Source organism: Lagopus leucura, unplaced genomic scaffold (genome assembly GCF_019238085.1).
Source record: "Lagopus leucura isolate 7727_CA_CO unplaced genomic scaffold, USGS_WTPT01 Super-Scaffold_1, whole genome shotgun sequence".
Classification (NCBI taxonomy): domain Eukaryota; kingdom Metazoa; phylum Chordata; class Aves; order Galliformes; family Phasianidae; genus Lagopus; species Lagopus leucura.
Window position 1 is genome coordinate 4,836,365 of NW_024962250.1, and position 24,546 is coordinate 4,860,910.

At 37.5% G+C, this 24,546-nt stretch overlaps 1 protein-coding gene across 2 annotated transcripts in view; it reads left to right on the forward strand.

The window, feature by feature from the left end:
- The window catches only part of EXT2 (exostosin glycosyltransferase 2), a 71,873-nt gene that overhangs the window by 13,825 nt on the left and 33,502 nt on the right, over positions 1-24,546 (forward strand). For both annotated transcript variants that reach the window (XM_042866414.1, XM_042866405.1), the window contains exons 7-8: positions 758-851; positions 19,673-19,804. In XM_042866414.1, the coding sequence (XP_042722348.1) occupies positions 758-851; positions 19,673-19,804 (226 nt within the window). The remainder of the gene's footprint in view (positions 1-757; positions 852-19,672; positions 19,805-24,546) is intronic.

Below are 24,546 nucleotides of genomic sequence, written 5' to 3' on the forward strand. Positions count from 1 at the left end.
TAAGATAAATGTGGTCTTGGCCTTTGATGTATTCATGTATCGAAAACAAGAGAGGAAAACAAAGGAGGCAGAGTTGATTGAGCTGTTTGTTTATCCTGTAGCCAATGATATCTTTTCCAAGGCAGACTAGCTTTGTTTTCTTAAGCTTGCATTTAATGATGACTGATCTGCATTTAGACATTTAAGAACAGAATGTGCCAAAAAATGGCATCATCTGGATGCTTAATTTATTATACTTTATCATGATTCTTAAGTTCATTTGAGACTGAAAAGCATAATTATTTTGTAGTTGTGTGTATTGTGTTAAGAGTCTAGATTTTATTTTTCTATATGTGCACAATGTTCAGTTATGTGATCTTAGGATAATACATACAAAATTACTAGTTAGTATGCATAACACTGTAGGTGCTATCAGTTGTCACTCTGAAAGATCGAAGGTGTCAGCAAGTCAGTGGCAGTCCAGGGATGGGATTTCAGGAATTCTGTGTCTCCGTCCCTTCCATATTTTCTAAATTGATTTGCAGATCAGTCCATAGAATTCTGTTGTGTCATCTATGGGCAGGCTGACCGTGGTCATGAGGGAGTTGCTACAGAATAATAAATTACACTAGGACAATACTGCTTATTTCTACTGATATCTTCTGAGCACATCATATTAGATGTGGAACAAGTTTCTGTGTTAAAAGAGCTGTTGATCTCTTTTAATGTGGAATGTACTTTTTCTCATCTTACTGTTTTTCTGGTTGTTTGCTTATAGGGCCTCTGTAGTCATCCCTGAAGAAAAAATGCCTGAAATGTACAGTATTCTGCAAAGTGTTCCCCAACGACAGATTGAAGAGATGCAAAGACAGGTAAAATAATGAACTGTATTTAGATTATCCTTTATTTGCAGTTAATGTGGGTTTATGTCTGCCTTACTGTGTAATTTGTTGGAATGCTGAGGCATTGATTGTTCTCTCATGTTAATATTTTGATTATTCTTCCTTCTTTCTTTATGCTAAGCATATGCATTCACCATTATTTTTCAATATTTTATCTTTACCCTTCACTGATGCAGATAAATCTGGTAAACAGCAGCTGTTGAGCGGTACTACGTTATCCTTCAGGTCAGGAAGTGAAGAATACTGCATGTGATTGCAATTGCAGAAGAACACTTGAGTAGGCAGATTCCAGTTACTCAGATTGGAATTTCACCAACCTATTTTAATTTACATGCTATTGTGAAATATATTATAGGATTCTCAGTATCCACAGTGATCAAAGCTTCCCCATCCTGGGTTGCAGCACATCTGAAATGTGAAACTGATGTTTTGACAACCTGCTTTTTCATATGAAGATTTTTACAGTGGGTGGGGAATGCATATTCCTACCAATCCAGTCAAACTAAACTTTCAGAAACTTCTTTCTTGTTTTCCTTTCTGCTTCCTAATACACACTGGGCTGGAGGCTCTGCCTGAAGGCAGACTTAATACCTACTCTAATTTATTAACATGTTTTTGATGAAATTATAGCATATATGTATTTTTTCTACATAGTAACTAAATTGTCTGAAAGACAGTATTTGAGTCTACCTGTGTCCCAGGAGCTTTGTCTTGTAGATAAATTTTAATCCTCCAAAATGTGAGGGATATATCAAGTGAAAAATGTTTTAAATATTTTAACTAAATTGATGATTGCTGTGAGAGGGAGACTTTACTTATTTTGTGATTTGAAGAGCAGAGATCTTAAATTGTCCAAACTTGTGATTGAATTCTGTGTAGTTGGAGGCAAAAGAAACTATTTCGCTCCAGCTGATGCTGATTCTTGTTTGTTACTGTCAAAACTTTGCTTCTGTGGACACAGCCATCATCAGCTCCTTTAACTCAAGAGCTCGTACATATCAACACTGTCTGAACAGAATTGGCACTGTGAGGGTTTTCATGGTGTGAAAAGTTTTGTTGTCAAATTACATGGATTCAGCCATGTTCTTCTGATCGCTGTGCTATATGGATCACATTTTGGGGCCAGAGATGAATACAGTAAGATGTTGGCATGTATTGTAAACACATAACTAGGATCTGTAATCCTCGTCACCTTATTGGAATGATAGACGTTTAGTGCATGGTAGGGGGCTTCTGGTTTTGTGATGAGGAGCTGAGGCAAAGAATAATTAAGTGCTGGGTATGTGGGGAAAAAAGTAAACCACTTGATTTCAGATGACTTTTAAAGATGCATGGGATTTCTGTATTCAGATTTCTCCACAGGGTTTGGAGATGTTTCTGAAATCCCCTTGCATGTCACTGATGAAGTCATCTTCTGTGTGATTCTTGTAAAAGGTGGCCCAAGGCATGGTTTCTCAGGCTGTGGCCTGTAATACTAGTGTAATTGTTTCTACCTAGGCAGTGCTAAAATTTGCATCGTTACGTTAATAACGGATATGGGTGAAGAAACTACTCTGAAATGTAGTTATATTTCATGCCTGAGATTTTTTGCCAGCTTGACTTCTCTGTTCTGAGTGTCTGCAAATATCGTATCAGCCATCAGGGGTCTCCTTTCTCTTTAGTCCCTACAGACAAATGAACTGTTTTGGTAGGGCCCATTGGCAGCACTAATTTGCTGCAGAGAAGTGCAGAAGTAGCTTCATAACTGCAACTCCTAGAAACAATATTTTGCTTGATTTTTCTTGTTTTTCTGTGACTTGAACATAAAAATACTAACACAGGGGTGTTTAGCCTGACAAAACTAGAACTGACATGAATAGTTCATGAAAGCATACATTGATTTTCTTGTCTGTTTTACTAATGTCATAAAATAATCAGATCAAGATAATATTCTCCTACAGAGAAGGTGCTTTAAACAGTAAATTTAAAGTGCGAAATCAGGAAACTTCACTAGTTTGTATATTTTTCTCTTTCACTTTTCCCTTTGCATTCACAATATATGTTTCTCAGATGCTTTGTAGCAAACCAATTAAGCAACCTTAATTCAAGTAAATTATCTGTATCATTGGTAACTCCTGAATTTAAGCTAAAATAGAAGATATTTAATAAGCAGAATATGATATTGGTCTGTTTCTGGAGAGAATTTTGTGAACTGTAGGTGGTTTGTATTGGTCACTGTTATTGGATCCAAAACATCACTGAATATAACAGAAACACTGATTCAATTGACTGGAGGTGAGAAGTACCTCTAAAGCTTGCTCTCACATCTTGATGCTTTAGTTGGGAATATAGTTTTATGTTTTGGTGTTGAGAATACTGCGATGAAATTATAAGGTCTGTCTTCCTCTTGTCTTCCTCAATTTGTTTCTGACTGTATACTGAGAATACTTGAGCATGTTATCCATATGTTTCATGCACTGTCAGCACTATTTACAAGGTGGAATCTCAGTCTAAGTACCTGTGAAATTCCCTTGCTGTACATGGTTCTATGTCCTAGAAATCTCATATGGTGAAAAGCTACTTATGGACTGATATTGTGCTGACTACCAATAACTTGATTGCTTTTCCTCATTGATAAATGTGCAGTAATATTCCACCTGTGCTACAGATTTGTTTCCTTCCTCCTCATCAGCCTCACAATAGGGAGCAGTTGCATGTCTTACTTACTCTCTTACAATTTGAATGACTCAGGAAAAAAAAATGTTGTAGGGTGTTTTGACTGGCCAAAATACCCAACCAGTTTTTTTCAATGTCTTGACTTTATTTCTGTGACAGTGTACAGGGACAAAGCAAAAAAGATTCATAGTCTAAAGATGAAATGATGCTAGGAGGTGAGAGAATTTAGAATTGGAATGAAACTTCTGAAGAGACCGGTGCTTAGGCTGGTTCAAAAGGATATATATACAAATGTTGGTGTTTTTTGTTTTGTTTTTTTTTTTTTTTCCAGGTTAAAATAGACTGACTGCTTTTAGGGAGTAAAGTGTTATGTATTTTTTGCTTTGTTTTTGGCACTTTAAGCCATGCATCTGCTGAAGTAAAGAAGACACTTTAAGATAAGCCACTGCAGTATATAGGAACCCGTACTCAAAAAGATTTTCTTGCACTTTGTACACTGATCCATGAGCATCAGAAAGTACTGTCATGGAAAGGATTTAATGCAGGTGCTTTAGATTTGGAGCTACCTGTGAGGATGTACTGCAGGTATGACCTGGGCTGTGATTTCCTATAGAACAACTTCATTTGTCCAGTTGCTTCGTAAGGCAGTGTGTAGTATCAGCTCAGAAAAAGAGTAAGTGTCATTTAGTGATTTGAACAGAGCTTACTGTGTGGGAAATCTTGCAATTATACATGGTTGTATTGAGTTCTCTGAAGATTAACCATGTTAACATATGCTTTTACTGTTTGAACTTGCGGAACATTTTGTTGTCAACAATTCCTGATTTGATTTCCTAGAAACTGGAAGCTAACATGTTTTAGTTCTCCAATGCATTGAACATCAGAAAAAAGTCCCCACTGCTTGAGCTTCTGAAGTTAATAGCAGTCTGGATGAAATCTGCCCATCTTTGGGACTGCTGTCTTGTCTCCTTTGTACAGTAATGTTGTCATACTCGTTTTCTTTGAAGCTTCCTTGAACAGTCCCCCTCTCACAAGTAGTTCCATATGGAATCTGAAATACTGGCTGAAATGCCCAGAGGCAAGTTGATGAGCAACTCAGCTGCACTGCTACTGACCCAGCAGACTTGACACTACATCCTTACGCTTTCATTTTGTCTGCACCACAAAGCAGCACCCACTTAATAGCAAAGTCCTAGAAGTGGAGTGATAAGAAATAGAAGTGAATGTTGTAGATGTGTGTAATAGAGTGAGAACAGAAGTTTCTTTGTCCTGAACAGTAGGACTGACATAGGTGGGAAGAAAAGGCAAAAATAAACTTGGCTGATGTCTGCTTATCCCATGCCTTGTATAGTTTCCCTGTCAGCTAAGGTATTTCTAACCTGTTGCTTTGAAAGTCTGCTAATCTACAGAAACATACTTCAGTACTGTCATTGATACAGAAATGTCTTCAACTTGTATAACAGTTTTCCACACCTTAAATTTGACCATCTTCATTTTATCCCCTTTCTTTTTCTGAAATAAATGTCCCAGCATGCAGGTGTTTTGTTAATGTTTTTCCCCATTGAATATCAGCCTACTTGGAAGTCTTTTAACACAGAAAGCCTCATTAAGTTAAGAGATCAGAATATGAAAATAGTCAAGTGTTGGGAATAGAAGAGTCGTTCCTTCATTTATTTAGATGTTCTTTCTTGGAAAATGGTTTTCAGGTAAAGAGATTATTTTCCAGAGAAGGCTTAGTGTGTTCTTTAGTGACTTTGTAACACTTTTCCACCTTCCAGAACTAAAACTTTTGAATTAATATCCAGTCTGGAAGGCAGAATGACTTCATGTATTCTAACAGTACAAGAATAAAGAGCTAGCTAGAGCTCTTGAAGGAAGGAAGTCTCTTCATCATGGTTTCCTGAGGAAACAAGGGCATGATCATCATGTCTGAATGCTGTTTTGTTCCACTTTGGATTTCTGTTGTTGCCTGATTTCTTCCAATCTTACTTTGTGGTGGAAATCTTGGAGATAAGAAATTCCACAAAGTTGTGTAACTTTGTGCAAGGTAAGCATCCTGGAATCACATTACTTTTAAGGAAAAACTTGCAGCTCAAGCTCATAGCAAAAGCTCTTTGCACATCCTCCTCGTGAATGGCTGTTCTTTGGGAAATATTTTATGTGGAAATAGTGCCTCCTTAGGCCAAAGAAGCTAGAGTACAGCACAACTGAATGATAAATGACAAATGAAATTCAGTGTAGATTTAAAAAGGAATAAATGTGCAAGGAAGAATAGCTCTCATATATGCAGTTTTGGCCTCTCAGCTGGGTGCAGTCATTTGAAAGAGTTCTTATAGCTATGATAAGCAGTTCAATGAAAATACAAGTTCCATGGTCAGCTGTGATTAAAAAAAAATGACGAAGAATTTTTATAAAAGAGGTAGAGAACACCACAGAATAGATCTGTTGAATGCCTGCACCCTTAATAGGCTGCAGTAGTTACAGTTCTCCCATCTCGATGAGAGAGCAGGGGCAATGAAAGTTTTCATGAGGATAATTAAGTAGTCCAGACTCTTCATCTTGAACATGAATGATAGGGGATAAGATAGCGAGCTAGAATATAGTGCAAAATAGGGCCATGCGTAAAGTGAATGGCCAAGACTACTCATTGTTTGATACAATTTCATTTGACATGCCCTAGGATTTTACTATTGGGAATCTGCTCTATTAAAAACATGAGAGGAGATGGCTTTGTCACAGAACTTCAATGTAGTCTGTGGGACTTGTTGCTTCAGTACCTTGTGAGTGAAGGATTTTAATCAGCTTAGGGGGGTGAATGAAAAAACCCAGGGAAGGAAAATCAATCGAGATGAATGCAAAGACAGGAACTTCCTAAGCCAGAGGACATAAGTTGCAAACTTATGGCAGTTAGAGAGTACTTAGGAAAGTGGTGGCTTGTGCCTGGGATGCCTGTAGGTGAGAGCTCCTACCTGCTGCAGACTGCTGTCAGAATGTGGGAACAGCTGGATGCGTTGCAGCTGATCCAGCTTCAGGGCTCAGATTTGCCAGAGACCTTGGTTCTGTGTTGCCTTGTGGAATAACTTCTGCAGATTTTCAGTGTGCTTTTCTTTTGAAAAAAAAATGTATCTCCGCTTCAGTGACTGTCAGGCACTTCAGTGACAAAAAATCTTGATTGTGATGTCTGTTTTCCTCCTTTGCGTAAATCAGTAACTCACTTTCCTGAAGCCCCTCAAGGTATTTTCTCAAATAATGGCAATATGACATTCTTGATTTTGATTAATTGTTTAGATGATTCCAATCTTTTGTCTTTTCAGCCTAGGTAGACAATTAAAAGCTCATAAAAGATACAAGTTTAGTTTTTAAGTAAAGTGCAATTTAAATAATATAATAATCAAGGGAAGTTAGGAATAGGAATCATATATTTTTGCAGTGTTTTTTCCCACAGTCAGAATATCTGGACAAGCTATTATGTTTTTTCTAGTGCCTGTGCCATGTCCCACAGTCCTGACTTAAAGAAAATTTCAGACTCCAGGTCAAGCAGAGCTGAAGACACATCCATAAATCAATGACTTGTTTTAGTGCCACGTTAAGACAACATGAGTGGCTGGCTTTTCTGACCCCTCCTCCCTTTCATTTAATGTACTTCTTTGGCTCTTCTTTAAAGAGGGCTCTGCAGAGTAATTTCAGCTCTTATCAGCTTGCTGACAGCTATATGAGCCTTTCTGCTGGCTCCAGGCAATGAGTGCAGGCGCGTGAAATTTCCCATTCTTCAAGTGAAACAGTCCTGGATAGAGTTAAGGCAAATGGATGGTGGAATTCTCTTGTGGGTGGTACAGCTCACATGAAGGAGGTGGGATTTAATTCTTATTAATCAATTAATCAGAACCTCATTTCAGTATCTAAACACTGGAAGTTCTTCAAGTATGGTTAGGTTTTACAACTCTTTTAGTGAGAATGCTCAACTTCCAGCTGCTGCTCTTTCCCTGAGAGGGGACAACTTCTGTCTTGGGTTCTTTAGACTCATCATTATCAAATTTAAATGAACTTTCATCTGTCTGCCATTTGTAGCATTTTAAGGAGTGTGATTGGAGAGGCTAACCCTGCATTAATCCTCCCAGAGTGCTTCAGTGGAGCTCCAGGTCCCCCATAAATGTCAGACCTGGACAATTTGCCATCTTATCAGATGCAGTGAAGTTAGCTGCAGCCCTCTCACCCCTCCTCCAGAGGAAAGATTTGTTGCTGCAAACAGCAAAGGAAAGAGAAAACTTTTTCCTGGATTACTGCCAGAGTCACCAGGGGAGTTGTAGAATCCTTGGCATTTGTGTATGAGACTTTCATTGCTCCCCCCCTGCCCTTCACTTGCTGTAGCGAGTATTCTTATCCTAGACTTTTTTCCTATTGTTTCTCCTGCCATTACTTTTTTGAACGAAGAAAACTATTTTTAATCTTGCTTTATTACAGAGTGGGCTTCATGGCATAGCTGACAAAGAGCCCTGAAAACTGAGAGCCGTCAACACCATATCGAGTAATTTCTCTAGGATGCAGTTGTGGTGCTTTAGTATCTAGGTTTGTAGCCTCTGAACAAAAAAAGGTTAAACTTGAACTGTAGAAGCAAAATAATGCTATTTTAAGACTCAAAAAAAAAAAAAAAAAAAAGTTTGTCTTTATGTTTTTGTAAAGTAGGCCTGTGGTACTTACCCCTTGCAGATCACTATACACAGCTTGAATATCCTACAGAAAACCCAGGTGATCCAAAAATTGGAGAAGCGTGAACTTCTTTTAAAAGTGTATTAGAGAGTGGTTTGTTTTGTACCAATAAAGTAGCTAGCTATAGATGATTAAGCCTTTCTCCTGTTGTTCCACTAGTTCTCACTAGTCTCTGTTCTCCCTCTGCATAGTCTATATCACATCACACTTCTTTATCAAATTTCCTTGCTTCTCTAAACCTTTCCTTGGTTATTCAAACTGTTACAAGGATGTAAATGCTCTGTATTACTGTAGTATTTGCATTTGAGTGTGTTAAACACTAATAGTAAATACAACTTTGTCTTGGATCCATTTTCATGATGAGTGGATAGAGATACAAATAACTTTCCCAAGGTCAAACTACAGTGTTAATAATGGAACTTAAAAGTCTTGGATCCTGTTTTAATGACTACATCAAATGTATCTTGCAACACAGTGGAAATGTTTGGCTTTAAGTTACAAAGGCTTTGCATGTTCTGTAGAGGCAAACTGCTGCCAGATAATCTTTAAATACCTTTTCCTTTAGTCTTCCTAAGTTGTGCAGATGTATCTAAGAGCTTCTTAGATGTCTGTGTGTGTATCTTTGTTAGGACTGAAGAAGCGGACTGTGCTAGAAATATACTGTAATGCCTTTTAGCTGACAAGCAGTATAACTTGTATTATATACTTGTGAGGGTTGGTTCTTTCCTCTTGTTAAAGTGCTGTTAAGCTTCAAAAATAGTTTCCTGCAACTCGACTCAGCTGGGTAAGGGAATTCTAGTCTCACAGGATCCATGGAATACATCATCTCTGTTCCCTCACACAGCACAGTCTACTGTAAGATGCTTCCCAACACTGTAACAAACAATAACAGGAAAATGTCAATGGTCCTGGTTGAGATACTGGTTAAAAACTTTCCTGATCCTGAATCTGGTGATTAGGTTAAGCCTGAGAATGAGTGAAAAACCTGTTAACCAATTGTCTGAAATACTTCAGTAAGCTAGCAGCACCAAACCTGGGCTGTGCACTCTTCCTCTTACTACTCATTTGTTTCTGATCTATTGCTACCTTTGTTTAGCAAAGTGCTTTATGGAATCCCCTGAGAATTGAGTTCCATCTCTTGCAGATGCCACGTTACATATCTGTCAAGAGGGGAACAATAGCTACTTCCTGACACTCTTACTAATACAGAATGAATAGTCAAACACAGGTCAGTGGTGTACTTTCCATCTTTATTTTGAGATAGCAGGGACTCTGTGAAGAGACTTCATGCTTATCTTTATGATTACTTTTTTTTTTTTCTCCAAACTCCACTTCATGTAGTAAGGAACATTCCTCTTGTAGCACACTATTTCAGATGTTCTCCAAGATTAAATGAAAGACTTTAGTTGGTGTCTATCAACTCTTTTGTTTATGTAAAATTATTTTCAACCCCTTTCCTTTGCAATGTGACCATCTGACAGTGTTAACACAGCCAGCAATTATGGAGTCACAAAGGATGAAGTGTGTTCACACAGCTTAAGGTTATGTCACTTAATTTTTAAGATGTTGAGGAAGAAGTCAACACCAAGTTGTAAACTGATTTTTTTCCTATAGATGCACAGTGGGGAAAAAAAAAAATGACACGACTACCAGTCCTTCGGGTTTTATCCTCATAGAATTTAGTAAGACACATTTGTATTGAATCAAAGCAAGCAGTAATGCTCACTTAAAATTGCTCAGTGTTTAGAACTGTTTGAGCGGGGTATATATATGTTTATGCTCACTTAAAATAGAGCTATATAGCTTACAGGAAACATGAAAACGTGTCTTCATCAAAAGGACATGTTCTTCCTCATACAGGGCTTAAGCTCTGAAGTGAGGTATGCACTGATTTTTGAATGCTATAATGTGGTGGTAACTCTACCTAGATCATTTTTTTTCTTGCTTCAGAAAGCTGTCCTTTCATGTGTGTGATTGGCATTGGGCTTGCTTTATGTTTAAATTCTCTAATCAAGGGAATTTAAGCTTCTATTCTCCCAGCATTAGTACAGCAGTCATGGGAAATATCAAACAAGACAGATCTTGTTGCAGCAGTTGACACAAATAAAAGCGCTTGTGCTTTTATTTATTTATTTTTGATGCTGGATGCTGATTAAAAGTTTCCAAGCATCCTTTAGCCATGTTACAAAGCCAACCAGCAGAGAACAGGGCAGCTGCTGAGAAGGGGAGATGCTAGTGGACGTAGGACAAGATCGCAGTGGGAAGCTTCAGTGTGTGTAACTCAGAAAGCTGGGAAAGGTGTAAACAGATCCCCAATTTATCTGTAGAGTGGGCTCTCCAAACACTGTTTTATTGGCCAGTGGCTCCTGCTTTACTAACCTCTAACCTCCACAATACTCAGAGGTGCTGCCCACCAGCCAGCCTTGTCTTTGAACCCCCCTTGGCTCCTGCCACCTCAAAGGCTTGCAGTCAGATTCCTGTGTTTTGCTGGGGACCTCACCTCTCAGCAGGATGCCTGCAGCAGGGAAAACTGATCCACCCTGAGAACATAGACATATTTGAAGGCAATACCACTGGGACTAGAAACCTATTGCTTTCAGTTTCAGGAGCTGTCCATCATTTGTCAAGAAACGCAGCTAAAACATTCCTGCAGCCCCCAAATTTTGGACATAGTGTAGTTGAACATTCTCTACAATTGCGTACACATATTTGTTCTCTATTCTTTTCTGGACTGCTATAGAATCAATGGTAGCATAAACCTAAGTTACCACTGTTTGGTTTCATGCAGTTAACAGGGAGTGTACGAAGGACCAGCTGTTGTAGAAAGGATGACACACGCACCCAAGTCATTTTGTCTGCTCCTCAGGTTAGGTATGCCTGCCCCTTCACAGTAACAGCCTGTTGAAATTGGAATCATTAGAGAGCCTTACAAAATCTTGGAAACTGAAGGGAAACTGAACTGATTGTCTTTACATCATTATCAATGACTATATAGATATCTAGAAACCAGTTGAGCATCTGTATTATTCTCTCATATCTGTTATGCCAACACATCTTGAGTTGTAAATAGGAGGACAGCGCTGAACACTCTTTGTGAGCAAAGGGAATGGAATAAATGGTGGTTATTTTTGCATCATGCTGTTTTAAAGCTCTAAGTGCTTCATTAATCTGAACTCTTTTTTTTTTTAAACCTGCTCCTTTCTTTACTGATTGTCTCCCTGCTTTGCAACAGTATTCCCAATTACAGCTGAGATTGGATGGGTTCTGTGCTGCTCATAGCATTGATATCCATTTCTTGATTCCATCATTGAAATTTATTTTGACAATGGCTTTATAGGGTGCCAGGGCAGAAAAATCAGGTTTCCTGGCTGGTGCAATGTTGCCTTCTTCAACAGATTCATCAGGTTGACATAATCCTTAGTCAAAAAGCAAGTTTGGACTGAAGAAATCTGCAGTAGGAGGGAAAAATATCAGTGTTGAGTGGTATTATTACCTACGTAAGTTTTGCGTTCTTGCTATTTTAGAATCCAGTTACTATTGTTGGGACCAGAAATATTGGAAATCTATTTAGTAATGTAGGATTTCAAAACCATGTAAAATGTTACCATTTCATTCTATTAGAATAGCTTCTTCTCTGTCTTATATTTGAGTGAGATTTTAAGCAGTACAGGCTGTTGCTCGTAACAGCAGATGAAAACTTTAAGAAATAGAAACCAAGCCACAAATTATCTACAAGTATGGAAGCAAGACTTAAAATTTTAACTTTAACAGGTGTGCATCAGAGATCCATTTACATATGCATACAGTGTTTTTTCTACATATGGATTATAAGTAGTAAGCAATTCTTTTCAAAACACCAAAGAGGAGAATTTGAAGAAAACTGCAGTACAAGAAGCTTAACATTAATATCTATTCTTGCACTAACGTTTTCCTTTACCCTTAGCTCCTGTGAGTCAGCATTTGTCAAGTAGTTTAGTAGCAATAAAACTGAGAGTCTGTATAAGTGAGCTTCTCCCAAGTGGCTGGTATCTGAAGGGTAAGACTAGCATTTTGAACTCTGGCCTCTGTTCCCTTATGAATTGGCAGCTTCAAAAAAAAAATAAATAAATAAAAAATCTGGGTAGTGGAAAGATTTAGTTCTACTTTTCATAGTGTATCGGAAGTAGGCAAATATGCTTGTTTTAGGACTTGAAATTACTACAATTGAGAGTATTAATCTAGGGATTAAATCCACAAGCTATTTTACTTTTGAAGAGATGGTTTTTGAGACTGAATTACGATAGACAAGCAGCACCTCAAAATGTCCATCCGGAATCTCTTTCTTTAAATGTAGGACCGTAATGATATAAACGTTTTGCTTGGTGAGCCTGCAGAAGTGTCTTCATTAACAAATGTTTCTCCATAGGCATATCATAAAGGTTATATGAGTTAAATAGATGAATATTTTGAGGAGGTTTACTTGGGAGTCAAGCACAATTAGGAAACAAAAGTAGAATGGAATTTCAGAATAATATTAAAGGAACAACGTCATGTTCCAATAGAAGCAAACCTTAGTTATCTGGAAACAAATGTACCTGCCCTGCATTGCCCTACTATTCATTTGTCTTTTTTACTTCTGAAGAACCCTCTAGTTTGAGGTTTGGCAAAACTCAGTGTTGAATTGAGGATTAGTTTTTGCCTGAAATGATTAGACACTCTCAACCACTCCTTATCCTTTAAAATGGCATGCTGATATTATGAGTGCTTTTCATGTGATACTCACACAACTACTTTTTTTAGATAGGTACTTGCTGGCAAATGGCAACTATACAATAAGAATAGGTCAGAGTTGAAAAAGGCATTTAATTCAATCTGCTATAAAACATAACAATCATCTGGACAGTTTTTCAATTTGATATAAAAGAATGCTTGCTTACCAGTATTCCGCAGAATTCCTTAAAATTCTTGGTTGTAGAGACAGTAATCAAATCTTCACTTTCAGATTGTGTTTTCTAAAGGGTTTACCTTGAGTTTGGGCATAATTATACTGGCACTCCAAAAGACTCCCATGATTTTAGAGCTGGCTTGATTTTTCTCTTCCATAAATTATGCTTGACAAACATGCATTGTTGTTTCTCCTCACGTCAAATCTTTTTGTGTACCTGGGAAAAAGGTGTCCTGATAAATTTTGCAATTTTGAATTTTTTGCTTACTTCTGTCCTCCTCTCTTACTTATTTAAAAGGTGAGGCACAGACTGTCCAGGATGTATTTCAAAGCACCAGACTTCTCACTTTCTCTCAGAAGAACCCATTTTTTTCTCCACTGATGAGAGGGAACAGTGAGCCAGCCAATTTTAGACTTGTTGAATTTGATTGTATGATATTGCTCCCGAGGGCCCTACCAAACAAGCACTCATTCAGAATCAAATTCCTATCATTATCATTGTACAGTAACAATACATTGCCATCTAATTCTTAGTTGCATGAAGTCTTCTGAGTTTGTTTCAGTAAACCTATTTAAAGAAGCAAGGATGTCTCTACTTTTAGTTGAGACCCAGCTGGTATCAGCTTTGCTGAAGAAGTGGTACATATGAGTAGCAAAACAGTTTTTGGAGCAGGGAACCAGCTGTGGACACAGTGAAGTAGTGGTCCAGAAAGAGGAGACAAAAATGTGTGAATTTGGGGTTTTGGAGTCCTCCATCAGAACCCAAGATCTCGTTTAGAAAACTATGCACTAAATGATTGTTTCTGCAAAAGATCTTATGTCGTATCTCTTCAGTCCCATTTTACCTTGAGTGAATAGACTGGAGTGGGAGAGTGAGAGCTCAAGCTTTCTATCTGATTGTTAAATAGCATCAGCTATGCTCATATGCATCTTTATTACGAGGCAAATATATAATTCAGTTTATCTTGAACCTCAGTCACCTATCTGATCTTACTGCACAACAGAAAGGGTATGAAGTGCATGTGAGCAGTTACAATAGCTTACTTAATGGGCAATAACTAGTTAGATTTTGGTAACTTAAAAAGTATTCCATTTTATCACAGTATTGTGCAGCTTTAGAGCCTGAAGGTCCTTGTGGTTGAACTTCCATGACTAGAGCTGGTAGATACACAGCAGAGATGTAGGTATTTCTTTGTAATGCCTTTTATGACTGTGCTGCATGTTTTTGCTGCCGATATACATTTTTTGTGAGTGGGCTGCAGCAGTCAGTTGCTTTGGAAGCATTGCTTGGCTTAACATAATTTTTATTAGTTTCAAGTTTCTTTTTACAAATAATGAAAGGATAAAGCTGGGCTCTATCCAATCCCAAATTTACAAAGGTCTGAAAAAGTTGCATCTCAATATGTCTCTAAGATGGATATTAGACACACTGCTGAGATGCTGAAGTAGAGGAAAAGGATCAAATGAATGTGAAACATTTGGCTGAAAGTAACTAACAGAACCAAGATGGAAAAGACAATCACATATCACCTGGATATGATTTTCAAGGCCAGAACTACTGCAGCAGCTACATCATGTTGTTCTCTTCACCAGAACTTCACTAAGTCAACTGGTCAGGGTGTGAAAACCAGGAACACTAGGAGCCATCAAGAGGGGAAAACACTGAAGGAGAGTCACGTCAGGTAGCATGAAAATGGTTATGTTCAAAGGCATCATAAACCTTTTCAAGGCATTTTGGGAACACTGAATTCCTGCATTGGGCAAAATCTTACGGTGTCATGGCTCCTGACCTAGAAGCTGAGAAAAGTAGTGGTTTATAGGCAGTTAACTTTTATTGTTCTTTTGTGAATCTTGTTTTTTCTTGTTTACTAATTTTCCTAACTCCCACCAAGTCGTAGGCTGTGAAAAAAGCAAGTCTAAAAAGTTTGCTTAGGGGAATATTTTTCCTTTTAATCTAAACATTACAAAAAGTATTCCTTTCCTTATTCCTAGTGTTTTTCTTTCCACAAACCAATCAGAAGATTTACATTGATCTGTCTTGCACTCTACTCTGCAGCACCATTAGTAGCATTAACACTAGAACTTATAAACATTATATGAATGGACTTCTGTAACCTGATGCTGTGCTGGCTTGTAAAGAGCTTATAAAGAGATGCTAGGCCCCCAAGTGTGTTTACTTCTTAGGAAAATAACACCTTAACTAAATAAATGTTACTTTCTGTCATTAGGCTTCAATCTTGATGCCTGTTGCACTTTTCCTGTTGTCTCCTACAAAAATAGCTGCAAATGGCTCTGTCCCAAGCTCTTGCCTGTATCAGTATATGCTCAGTATTTTCTGCCTGGTCTCTTCGTATCCCACCTGTACAAAACTCTGCAGCTGACAACAAGATTTGTTTGATGAAATGCCACGTTTTTCATTCTATCTGCAAGTTTCTTAAAAGAACCTAAGTACTGTTATGGATGTTGCAACTGTTACTCAAAGTGTATACACGTAGCTGTAGAGATACGTTAATACCTCTACATCATAGGAAGCATTTTTATCCTTCAGAGAAGCAAGGGGACAGAGAGACAATTTAAAGCCGTTTCTTCCTAGCATGCCTGTGTTTGTGACTTTGGTCTGCAGATCTTACGTCTATAAGAGTGGTGAGGGTTTGGTCTCCAATACCTTCAGTGTTTGGCTTCTACAGTGAGGTGGTCTTGGGTTTGTGAAATTTTCTCCTGATTCAGATGAGTTAGTTAAATGGGGAATCTGTTGTCTCATATGATGTGCTAGTCACTTCAAACCCATCAGGCAACCCAATAATATCTTGTATTCCTCATTCCCTATCGAGTCAGTCATTCCATATTACAGAATTGTAGGGGTTGGAAGGGACCTCTCACATACTTCAGCCCCCCTCCTTGACTCTTCCGCATGTTGGTAAAACAGTTAAAGAAAACAGTACTTTTCCATCTTTTGTGTTGCATCTATCCCATATTTTCTATTTATTTAGAAACTCAGAAGAGGAAAAGAAGCTGTGTTTCTCAAATACCTGTTTGCAATTCCAGATAAGCTGTACACCCAGAGTAAAATGCTATAGGTTAGCATGTGTTCAACTGTGCTGTTTTGGCAGTTTTACCAAGTACACGTTTGATCTCTGTTCATAATTTAGCTTGCTTGTGACCTGAGCAATATTTAGGTGTATACAAATTTAGCATTTCCTCCAAGTCTGTGGCCCACATAAGGTGTTTTCTCAGAAAGTTCCAAAGCCTAATCAAGCAGTCTCCTAAAGAACTAGTTGATTTCAGTCAAGTTGAAAGGAATAGCATCCTGACTGTATCTTAGTTGCAGACCTTGTATAATCAATACTGTGTGAAAGACAAGATCTGTAAATGTGGATCACTTACTGCAAGATTCTCTAAGCCTTTTCAGGTCAGCTGTGACAACAATCAACACACTGTAATTGTTAAAACGTAGAACTATTTCCCAGTATATTAAAGCTACTCTTGTGAACGTAACTATTGTCCTCCTGAATTCACAGATGAGGGAAAGATAAATGGACAGCTCAGAAAAACTGTGTAAGAATACTGAGGAAGTTGGCATAGGAGGCAGGAACAGATCTCAGTGCTGCTTTTCTTGTTTTTCTCTCCCATATCCCTGTCTGTGTTCATAGGATTTTTATTCCCACTAGGTATTCATTACATTCCAACATAAGCTTTTCAACCACACCAAGTAGAGCAGAAAATACATTTCAAATGGAATTGACACACATCTTCCCAATAGAGAACTTTCCCAAAATGTTTAGCAACTCACCATGCTGAGCAGCAGAGACTGGCAAACCATGTTAATCAATTCTGCTTTATAAAAGCAAACAAGGTGGGGAGGAAGTAATGAGACCCTGAAACATCTGTTTGGGGACTTAGAATCCCCTTAGAAGGTTTTGAGTTCTGCCTTAAAGAAACACACTCCAAAAAATTACCGCCAACTGTGGGAACATTTTCTAGCTCCTTACAAAAAATTAATTATATATATGTTAGTCCCTAAAAGATAAATACCCTCTGCCCTCTTCTCCACTGTTGCTTCTGGTTTTAAGGTGTAGTCTTACCTGACATTACAAACATTCTTTCAGCAAAGAGATGCTACATCAGATCCATCCTAGTTGTGCTAAAGGAGTTTTAGTTTAGTTAAAGAGTTGATTGTTACAAAGCTGGATAATCATAGTTACAATACAAATAATCTCAGAACTGATTAGGAATGTTGTCATTTAGTAACAGTGAAATACACATTCCCATCTACTCACAAAGTTGCATATTGAAAGACTCCATAAAACACCTTCCACTTCATGATCAGCACTGCTTATAGCAGTAGTTTTCTCAAGCTGTTGTTTCATATGAAAATGATATTTGGAATCTCTATTCATTCTGTGTTTCAGTTTCTTCAGTTTGCTGATCTGGTCACTTTTAATTCTCAATTTATATTTTATTTTCTTTCTGAGTCTCATGCAGTGAGTTGTGTATAATATGTTTTATTAAGAAATGGGGCAGGAATAAAAGAATGTATTTTTTTTTTCTTAGAATGTAGTGCTTGCTTTATTTACTGTCTTTTTGATATTTTAAGGGTTCAGATGTAACTTATTCTAATGTGTTCATTTAATTGTTCTGCTATTACAGCTGGACATAATATTTGTTTTGAAGTCAGACTCTATCAGGCTGTTACCCAGCTACTAAGCCTTATCAAGGGAAGAGAGAGTGATTCTGTTCTGGAGTGAAACTGCTTAGCATTTTCTCTGGATGATGAGTTGCAGAGAGAATTGTAACGTTTTGGATATGTTCCTCTATCACCTTAGTAAAACTTTGAAATCATTTTTTGTGGTGCATGCTTGTACGTTTATGTCTTCTCATGATAAAGACAGTGCTCGAGTACGCTTCTCCCTTTTCCTGTCAGATTTGCTGTTGCTGTTTTTTAAAATTGGAACATGAATTTTTTTTCTTTTTAAATATTTACCAAAACAATTCTGAAGGACCTGTCTTACAGACTCCCCACAGAGCAGGGTGCTGGGGCCACTATCCTGGCCAAAGATTTTTTTTTGCATTTTCCCTCTCCATAATCTTTCTTCTGCACCACTCTTTAGCTGACGGATGCTGCAGCACAAATTATACAAGCAGGAACCACTCTTTGTCTTCTACTAAAAGGCAACAGCCTGCATAAAGAAACACACAAGTGACTTACAATTATAGTTAAAACTATAGTTTTCTTATATCTTCAAGTCTGTACCTCCAAAAGCTTGGTATTCCTTCGGTAGTACAATATTCTAAATAATAATATTCTCAGATCACACGTCTAAAACTGGCCTTTCTGTAGAGTCTTTGTGCAGTTTAAGAAATACGTAACAGTAAAATAGCATTTACCCAACTTTGTACATTTTTTTCCTTCAGTTGTTGCATTCTGCTCTGTTTTCCTCTAATTGCTTTACCATCTAGATACAAATGTTGATACTGAACCATAGGGAGATTTTAAATTAAATTACTTTCTGGACACTTCAAGGTGCTGGAGTTTCCTGAAGAAAAATCAGGTTGAAAAATGTCATGTCTCTTGGGCCAAAACACTTGAACTATTTTTATTGGCAGTGTGTATTTCCTTTTGGGTTGGAAGTGATCCTTCAGGATCATTTGATGATTCTAGGCATTTTAAAAATATGTTTTTATCTCTAATAGAAAATAAGAGAAGTGAGCATTTTCAATTCTGAAACCCTATTTTTCTTCAAACGTTTGTGTCTTATGTGGAAACTGGGATAAGATTTAAACTTACTGTACAGGGCTTGAGAATGACTTCTCTGTGAAACCCCGTGTGCCTGGGTACAAGGAAATTACATGCTTCATTTCAGCATGCAATTTTACACTTCCTTTGTTGTAAATTGGCCCAGATGAATGTTTGTTATTAATAAGCAAAGCGCATGGACTGTTATGAAAGATCTTGATATTTATTTTTATAATTTGTTTTTTGGCAGTTTAGGGGACTTATTAATTTGATGGAGATCATGAATACTAAAATTCTCCAGTTGATCTAGTTAAAAAGTGACTTAAGTTCCACCTTTTATGCTCCATGCCTTTATTAGGCTGCTTAGCTGCACGGTGGGTCCTTCTGCTTTGGAAAAATTGAGTATAACAGTAACTTATTTTCAGTGGTCAAACTGCTTTTGATGTTTTTTCAAGAGGAAAACTGATTATAAGAATGTGAAAGTGACTGATTTCTTTGAGGATTTGCAAGGTTTTTCATTCTTATTAATCAATTGCGAAGTAATGCTGTTGCTTCCTTTTATTGGCCGTAAGTCTTCTTTTACATGGAAGTGGATCTGAGTTTGAAGTCTGCTGGCACTACAGAAATATCCTAGTAGGAGTAAGCATGCCTCCTAATTTAATTTCCACCTGACTTGTTGGCTACACTGAGCAGATAGTATGCGTCAAGCCTGAACTGATTATTATGTGCTGGATCTGTTCAGTAGGAAAGTGAATTTTATTCTCTTTGCAGGCAAGGTGGTTCTGGGAAGCATATTTTCGATCGATGAAAGCAATCGCTCTTGCTACTCTTCAGATTATCAATGATAGAATTTATCCATATGCTGCCATTTCTTATGAAGAATGGAATGATCCCCCAGCTGTGGTAAGTAAATTCATTTGATTCACTCATAAAACAAATGACTTTTTCTTCCTCGTATAAGAGGTATGTGGAATGAGACTTGGTAATAATTCTGTGTGTGTTTGTGTATGCATTGTGTTGGTAACTCCAACAGATGAAGTTAATATATTTTTATGACAACTGGCAAAATAACTAGCAGTTTGTTTTATGTCCTGGCTGTGAAATATGAACTTTGGCTATTGCACTCCAAATTGCATGCTTGATTATTTATTTATTTGTGTATTTATTTATTTTTCATGCATGCGTACACACATTTATTTATTTTGCATTTAGGGTCAGTTTAGAGCTCTAAGATTGAATAACTGCAGTGGAAATAGTCAGTGGAAATACTGACGATCTTAATTTGCAAGAGTCCTTAACATAATTTTGCTGAAATAGCTGATTAGTCTTATGCCTGCAATTTTCTCCGTGCTTTTTTCTACATAATTTCTCTCGAACAGAAACCGATGATCAAAGTTTTGTTGGGGTGTTGGTTGTGGGTTTTTTTTTGTTTTGTTTTTTTGTTTTGTTTTGTTTTGTTTTGTTTTTTGTATTTTTTAAATGTTTCACTGGTTGAACCTCCCTCTGTTAAGAACAAATGCTGGAGAATTAATTAACCTTCTGCACCAGGCAGCTGGTTCTGATTTTTTACCATATAAAGGCTGCAGATGATTTTCACTCATAATCAGTTAATTTTCTCTGTGTTAAAATATAAAAAAATAGTTCTGTGTTACTAATAAAAACAAACTTGTTAACTGTCTTTCTTTATGGTAAGTTAAAGAGAGTCTCTCTGGAAGCTGTGTAGGAGTGCTCAAGAGTAGCGCTTTTTACTTCGAACTCCTCGGGCTGATTGAGTGTGAACAGTTGTTAGGAAGGGCTAGAAGACAAATTTCTGCTGCCTAGCCAAAGGCATTGGTCTACTTTTGTCATTGACTTGAGAACAAATGTGACAATTGTCAGTTCTTAAGCAACAAATTAGCTGCAGAAGAAGAATGTGTTCTATAAATGGGGAGTCAAAGTATCTTAACACCTTCAGATTATGCTAGCAGGTCAAGCATCTAGAAGCGTCTAGTAAAATGAAGAGGATATCCTTAGGGAGGCTTTAAAAGGAATACAAAAAGCTCTTATGGTTCTCTTCTGTTCTGGAAACTGGTCAATTTCTGGAGAAGTTATACTTAAGTCTGGGCAACAAGCAGGCTTTTTCTAATCCTTCTTAAATACGTACTTTGAAAAAAAGATATTTATACTTAGCTTTTCAACCTAGAGGTTCTCTTAGGCAGGTTTATTGCCACAGACAGAGCATGGTGTAGAGCAGAGCACTGAAGCTGCGGTGGAACACATAACAGCAGTGTCATGCTAGGGCAGCAGGGGAGTAAGCAGGAATGTTTTATCAATATGTAATGGCTAAGAAAAGTTAGAGGGCTGACTGCAATTAGACAGGCTGGAATTTGTCCAGCATATTGGAGTTTAACACCTCATATCATGAGTCTCATGCCATACATGGTCAGTTCCTTGGTGATTTTATGTCTTAGTTGAAAGAATTTGATATTTATCCTAGTCTATGAAAATTGCTTAATATGTGCATGAATACATTTCTCACTTCAATATGAAACAGAAACATCATAAAAAAGTTCCTTTATGGTCTGTGTAAGCTCCATATTAGCCAGCAGCACAGTGTGCCTGTGACCCTTTCTCATGGGGTCAGTTAAAGAAAATAGAATTCAGATTGGGAATTGTTCAAAAGCAGTTAAATTTGTAGAACAGAAGTGCACAACCCTGTGATATCTTTAACTGTGTTTTTTGATAGCTGCTCTGAGCATGCATGAAAATTTCATTTTATCAGGCTCTTTTTGTGGTGTTTTTCTTTTTTTAGCCAACTAATGCTGTTGGGTCTTGAACCATGTTCTTTCCATGGAATTGAATAACAGGAGCCTTTTCCAACCCATTTTTGAGATTATTTGTTAGTTGAATATATTATGTTTTATCTCTTTGAGATGAGAACGTATTGCAGTTGCGATCTATAAGGGAGTATATTCTCCAGGACTCAGATATTTCTGAATTCAGACAGTTTGGAAGGTGATGATATATACAATATCTGCTAGTAAATTTAATAAGTTGTGGAGATCTTTTAGAACATTAAAAAAAATAATTGTGGTATTCAGTTGTCAGAATTCTGCTCATTGCAGAAAAAGGAATCTACTTGAGCCCAAGTATATTTCTCATCTAAATTTGTGCCTAATGTGGACTCATAGCACTGTTGTGATCTCTAGTTAGCCTGGATGAAAAATGGTAGTTGGAAAGAAGGTACATGTGTGCTTTTGGGGTAGTCAAAGATGTTAACTGTATTCTCAAACTCTGATAAGAAGACAAAATAACTAAAGATGACTTGAATGTGTTCCTCATTTGCAAGAAAATTGCTATATTCATATCTAGGTAAACTCCAAGATTGAAACATTTAAAGAAAAGTTATTTCACGTTGGCCTCAGGGTCAGGATATAGGTAACTGTTGAAGCACCTGCAAGTTAACATTAATATCACAGTGAAATGTGCAAGTAACTCAGTGCCAAAAATTCTTCTGTTATTGGCCAGAACTGTACCTCCAGAACTTGTCATTTATTTTTTCCCTTTGAACTAGGCTGGCTCAGCATGCAGTTCTCTAGCTCTCCTTGTTGTTCACCATGATGTTGTGGTTAGTAAGGATTAAATGTAGTGCTTGTATATGTTCTCTTGTTCCCATTCCATGGTTTAGATAGGAATAGAGTGCAGAGTTGCAGAAAGAGTATGTAAAAGCTGTAGGCAGATTAGCAGGAGGTGCAGAGGGTACAATCACAATTTTAATGCAACAGGCTTGCTTCAGTTAGAGATTCCTCTGATCAGCACAAAGCTGTTAATGAGCTCAAAGCAATAAGGTTTTGAAAACGACAGCATAGGTTTGGTTATGGAATATTCAGACAGAAATGGCTTGTATTAATTGTTACGTGTGCTTAATTGCTAGGAGAATGGCCCCTTTCTAGCAGAAAGTCCTGAAAACTAACAGAGAGTTAGAGCTCAATAAAATGCCCTGGTTGTTAGTTATTTTGCTGCACAGTTGTTCCAACTGCTTCAGATGTAAAATAAAGCAGTGAAAGCATTTCTGCTTCAACAATTAGAGTAACTCATAACTGTCCAAGGTATGTATTATGCTCTGTATTTTGTTGAGCTGATGCAAACTCATGAATTTTCCCTGTTACAAGATTCGTCATCTAATTTCGGTCTATTTCCTATGATTTTATATATTGCTGGCCTTTTATTGTTTTCATTATAGTGCAGTTGGATGAAGCCTATTTTGAGTTAGCCTCTAAGTATGATAGACAAAAGGTTCTTGGGGGTCTGATATACTTGATTAGGTCTGGAACTACAGTAGCTGTAAAGGTGAAGCTGTGCATCATTCACAGAGGGCTGCCTCAAGTTTGACATCGTTTGCAAAGCAGGACTGTTAAGGACTTGCAACTGCTTTCTGAAGACTTTCTCTTTGCTTTACCTTGACTGATAACTGGTATCAGGAACTAGAAAATCCACAAACATAATAATGGTTACGTTCTCTTTTTAGCAAAATTACTTTGGTGTTTTTATCTGAGGGGATGGCTGTTAATTTGGACAGTCAGCATGGAAGTGATGTTCATGCATTTAAAATGAATGAGGCATGCTCATAACGAGGTTCGCATATGAGTTTACCCCCAGGTGTTCCTCCTTTCTCGGCACAAAGAAACACCATCCCACCACCATGTATTCAATCTGTAGTCACCCAAACACTCCAACTGCTCCAAGCAGATACTGTTGCCAAAAGAAGCAGTCCTGCATTCTTCCACATTTGGATGATGATTTCCTCTCCCTGTGCTACCTCCTTCTTGAATTTTCCAAATCACTTGTAGTGAATTGACTGAAATCTGTTTCCTTCTGTAAAACTTACCCAGCAAAATAAAAGAAAGATGGGGAGGAACAAAGGAGGGAGTGGGTGTCTGGAAGGCTGCTTTGTTTGGCATGAGTTTGGCTTATATTGGCTCAAAATGTTAGTGAGACTGTTGCCTGAGTATCTTCACCACCATGTGGGCACAGCAGCAGTGCGAGGGTGTTTTTCTAGCAGAAAGGGATATAAGGTACACAGAAGATAGATGCATGTGCAGTTAATTGCATATTAATACACTGAGTGAGCAATGGGATCCAAACAATTTTATGTGTTCATATCATTTGACTGAAGGCTGATGTCCTTTTCTAAAGAAAAGTGGATGATTTTCTTACTTGTAGTTTCCTACTCATACTGTTAAGGAAGTGGAAGAGCAGTGAGTGTATAACATGCTGATACATAATGAAGTAGTAGTTTCAATAGCAATACACTATGTTTTTGCCTTTTAGAGGAGAGGGCAAGTGGTGTTTTGTATTGGTTGGCCATTATCCATGGGGTAGCAGCAATCTATAATGTTCAAATAAGCCAGAAAATGGCGACTTATATGCTGTTCATTCTGATTGTTACCAATTTGGGCTGGATTAGAACTAATGATGTGGATTTGAGACATGATCTGTTATCTTCAATTAAGAACTTTGTTGTGCACTAATGGGGGTAAATTACTTTTTCACTTCACAAGCTAGCTATTTTGTGATTATTTAAGTTCTCCTTTTACTGTACTACATACCTTCCTAACATATATGGTTTCTGGAAAATGTGTCAGATGAGTTTTTTCCAGTTTTTA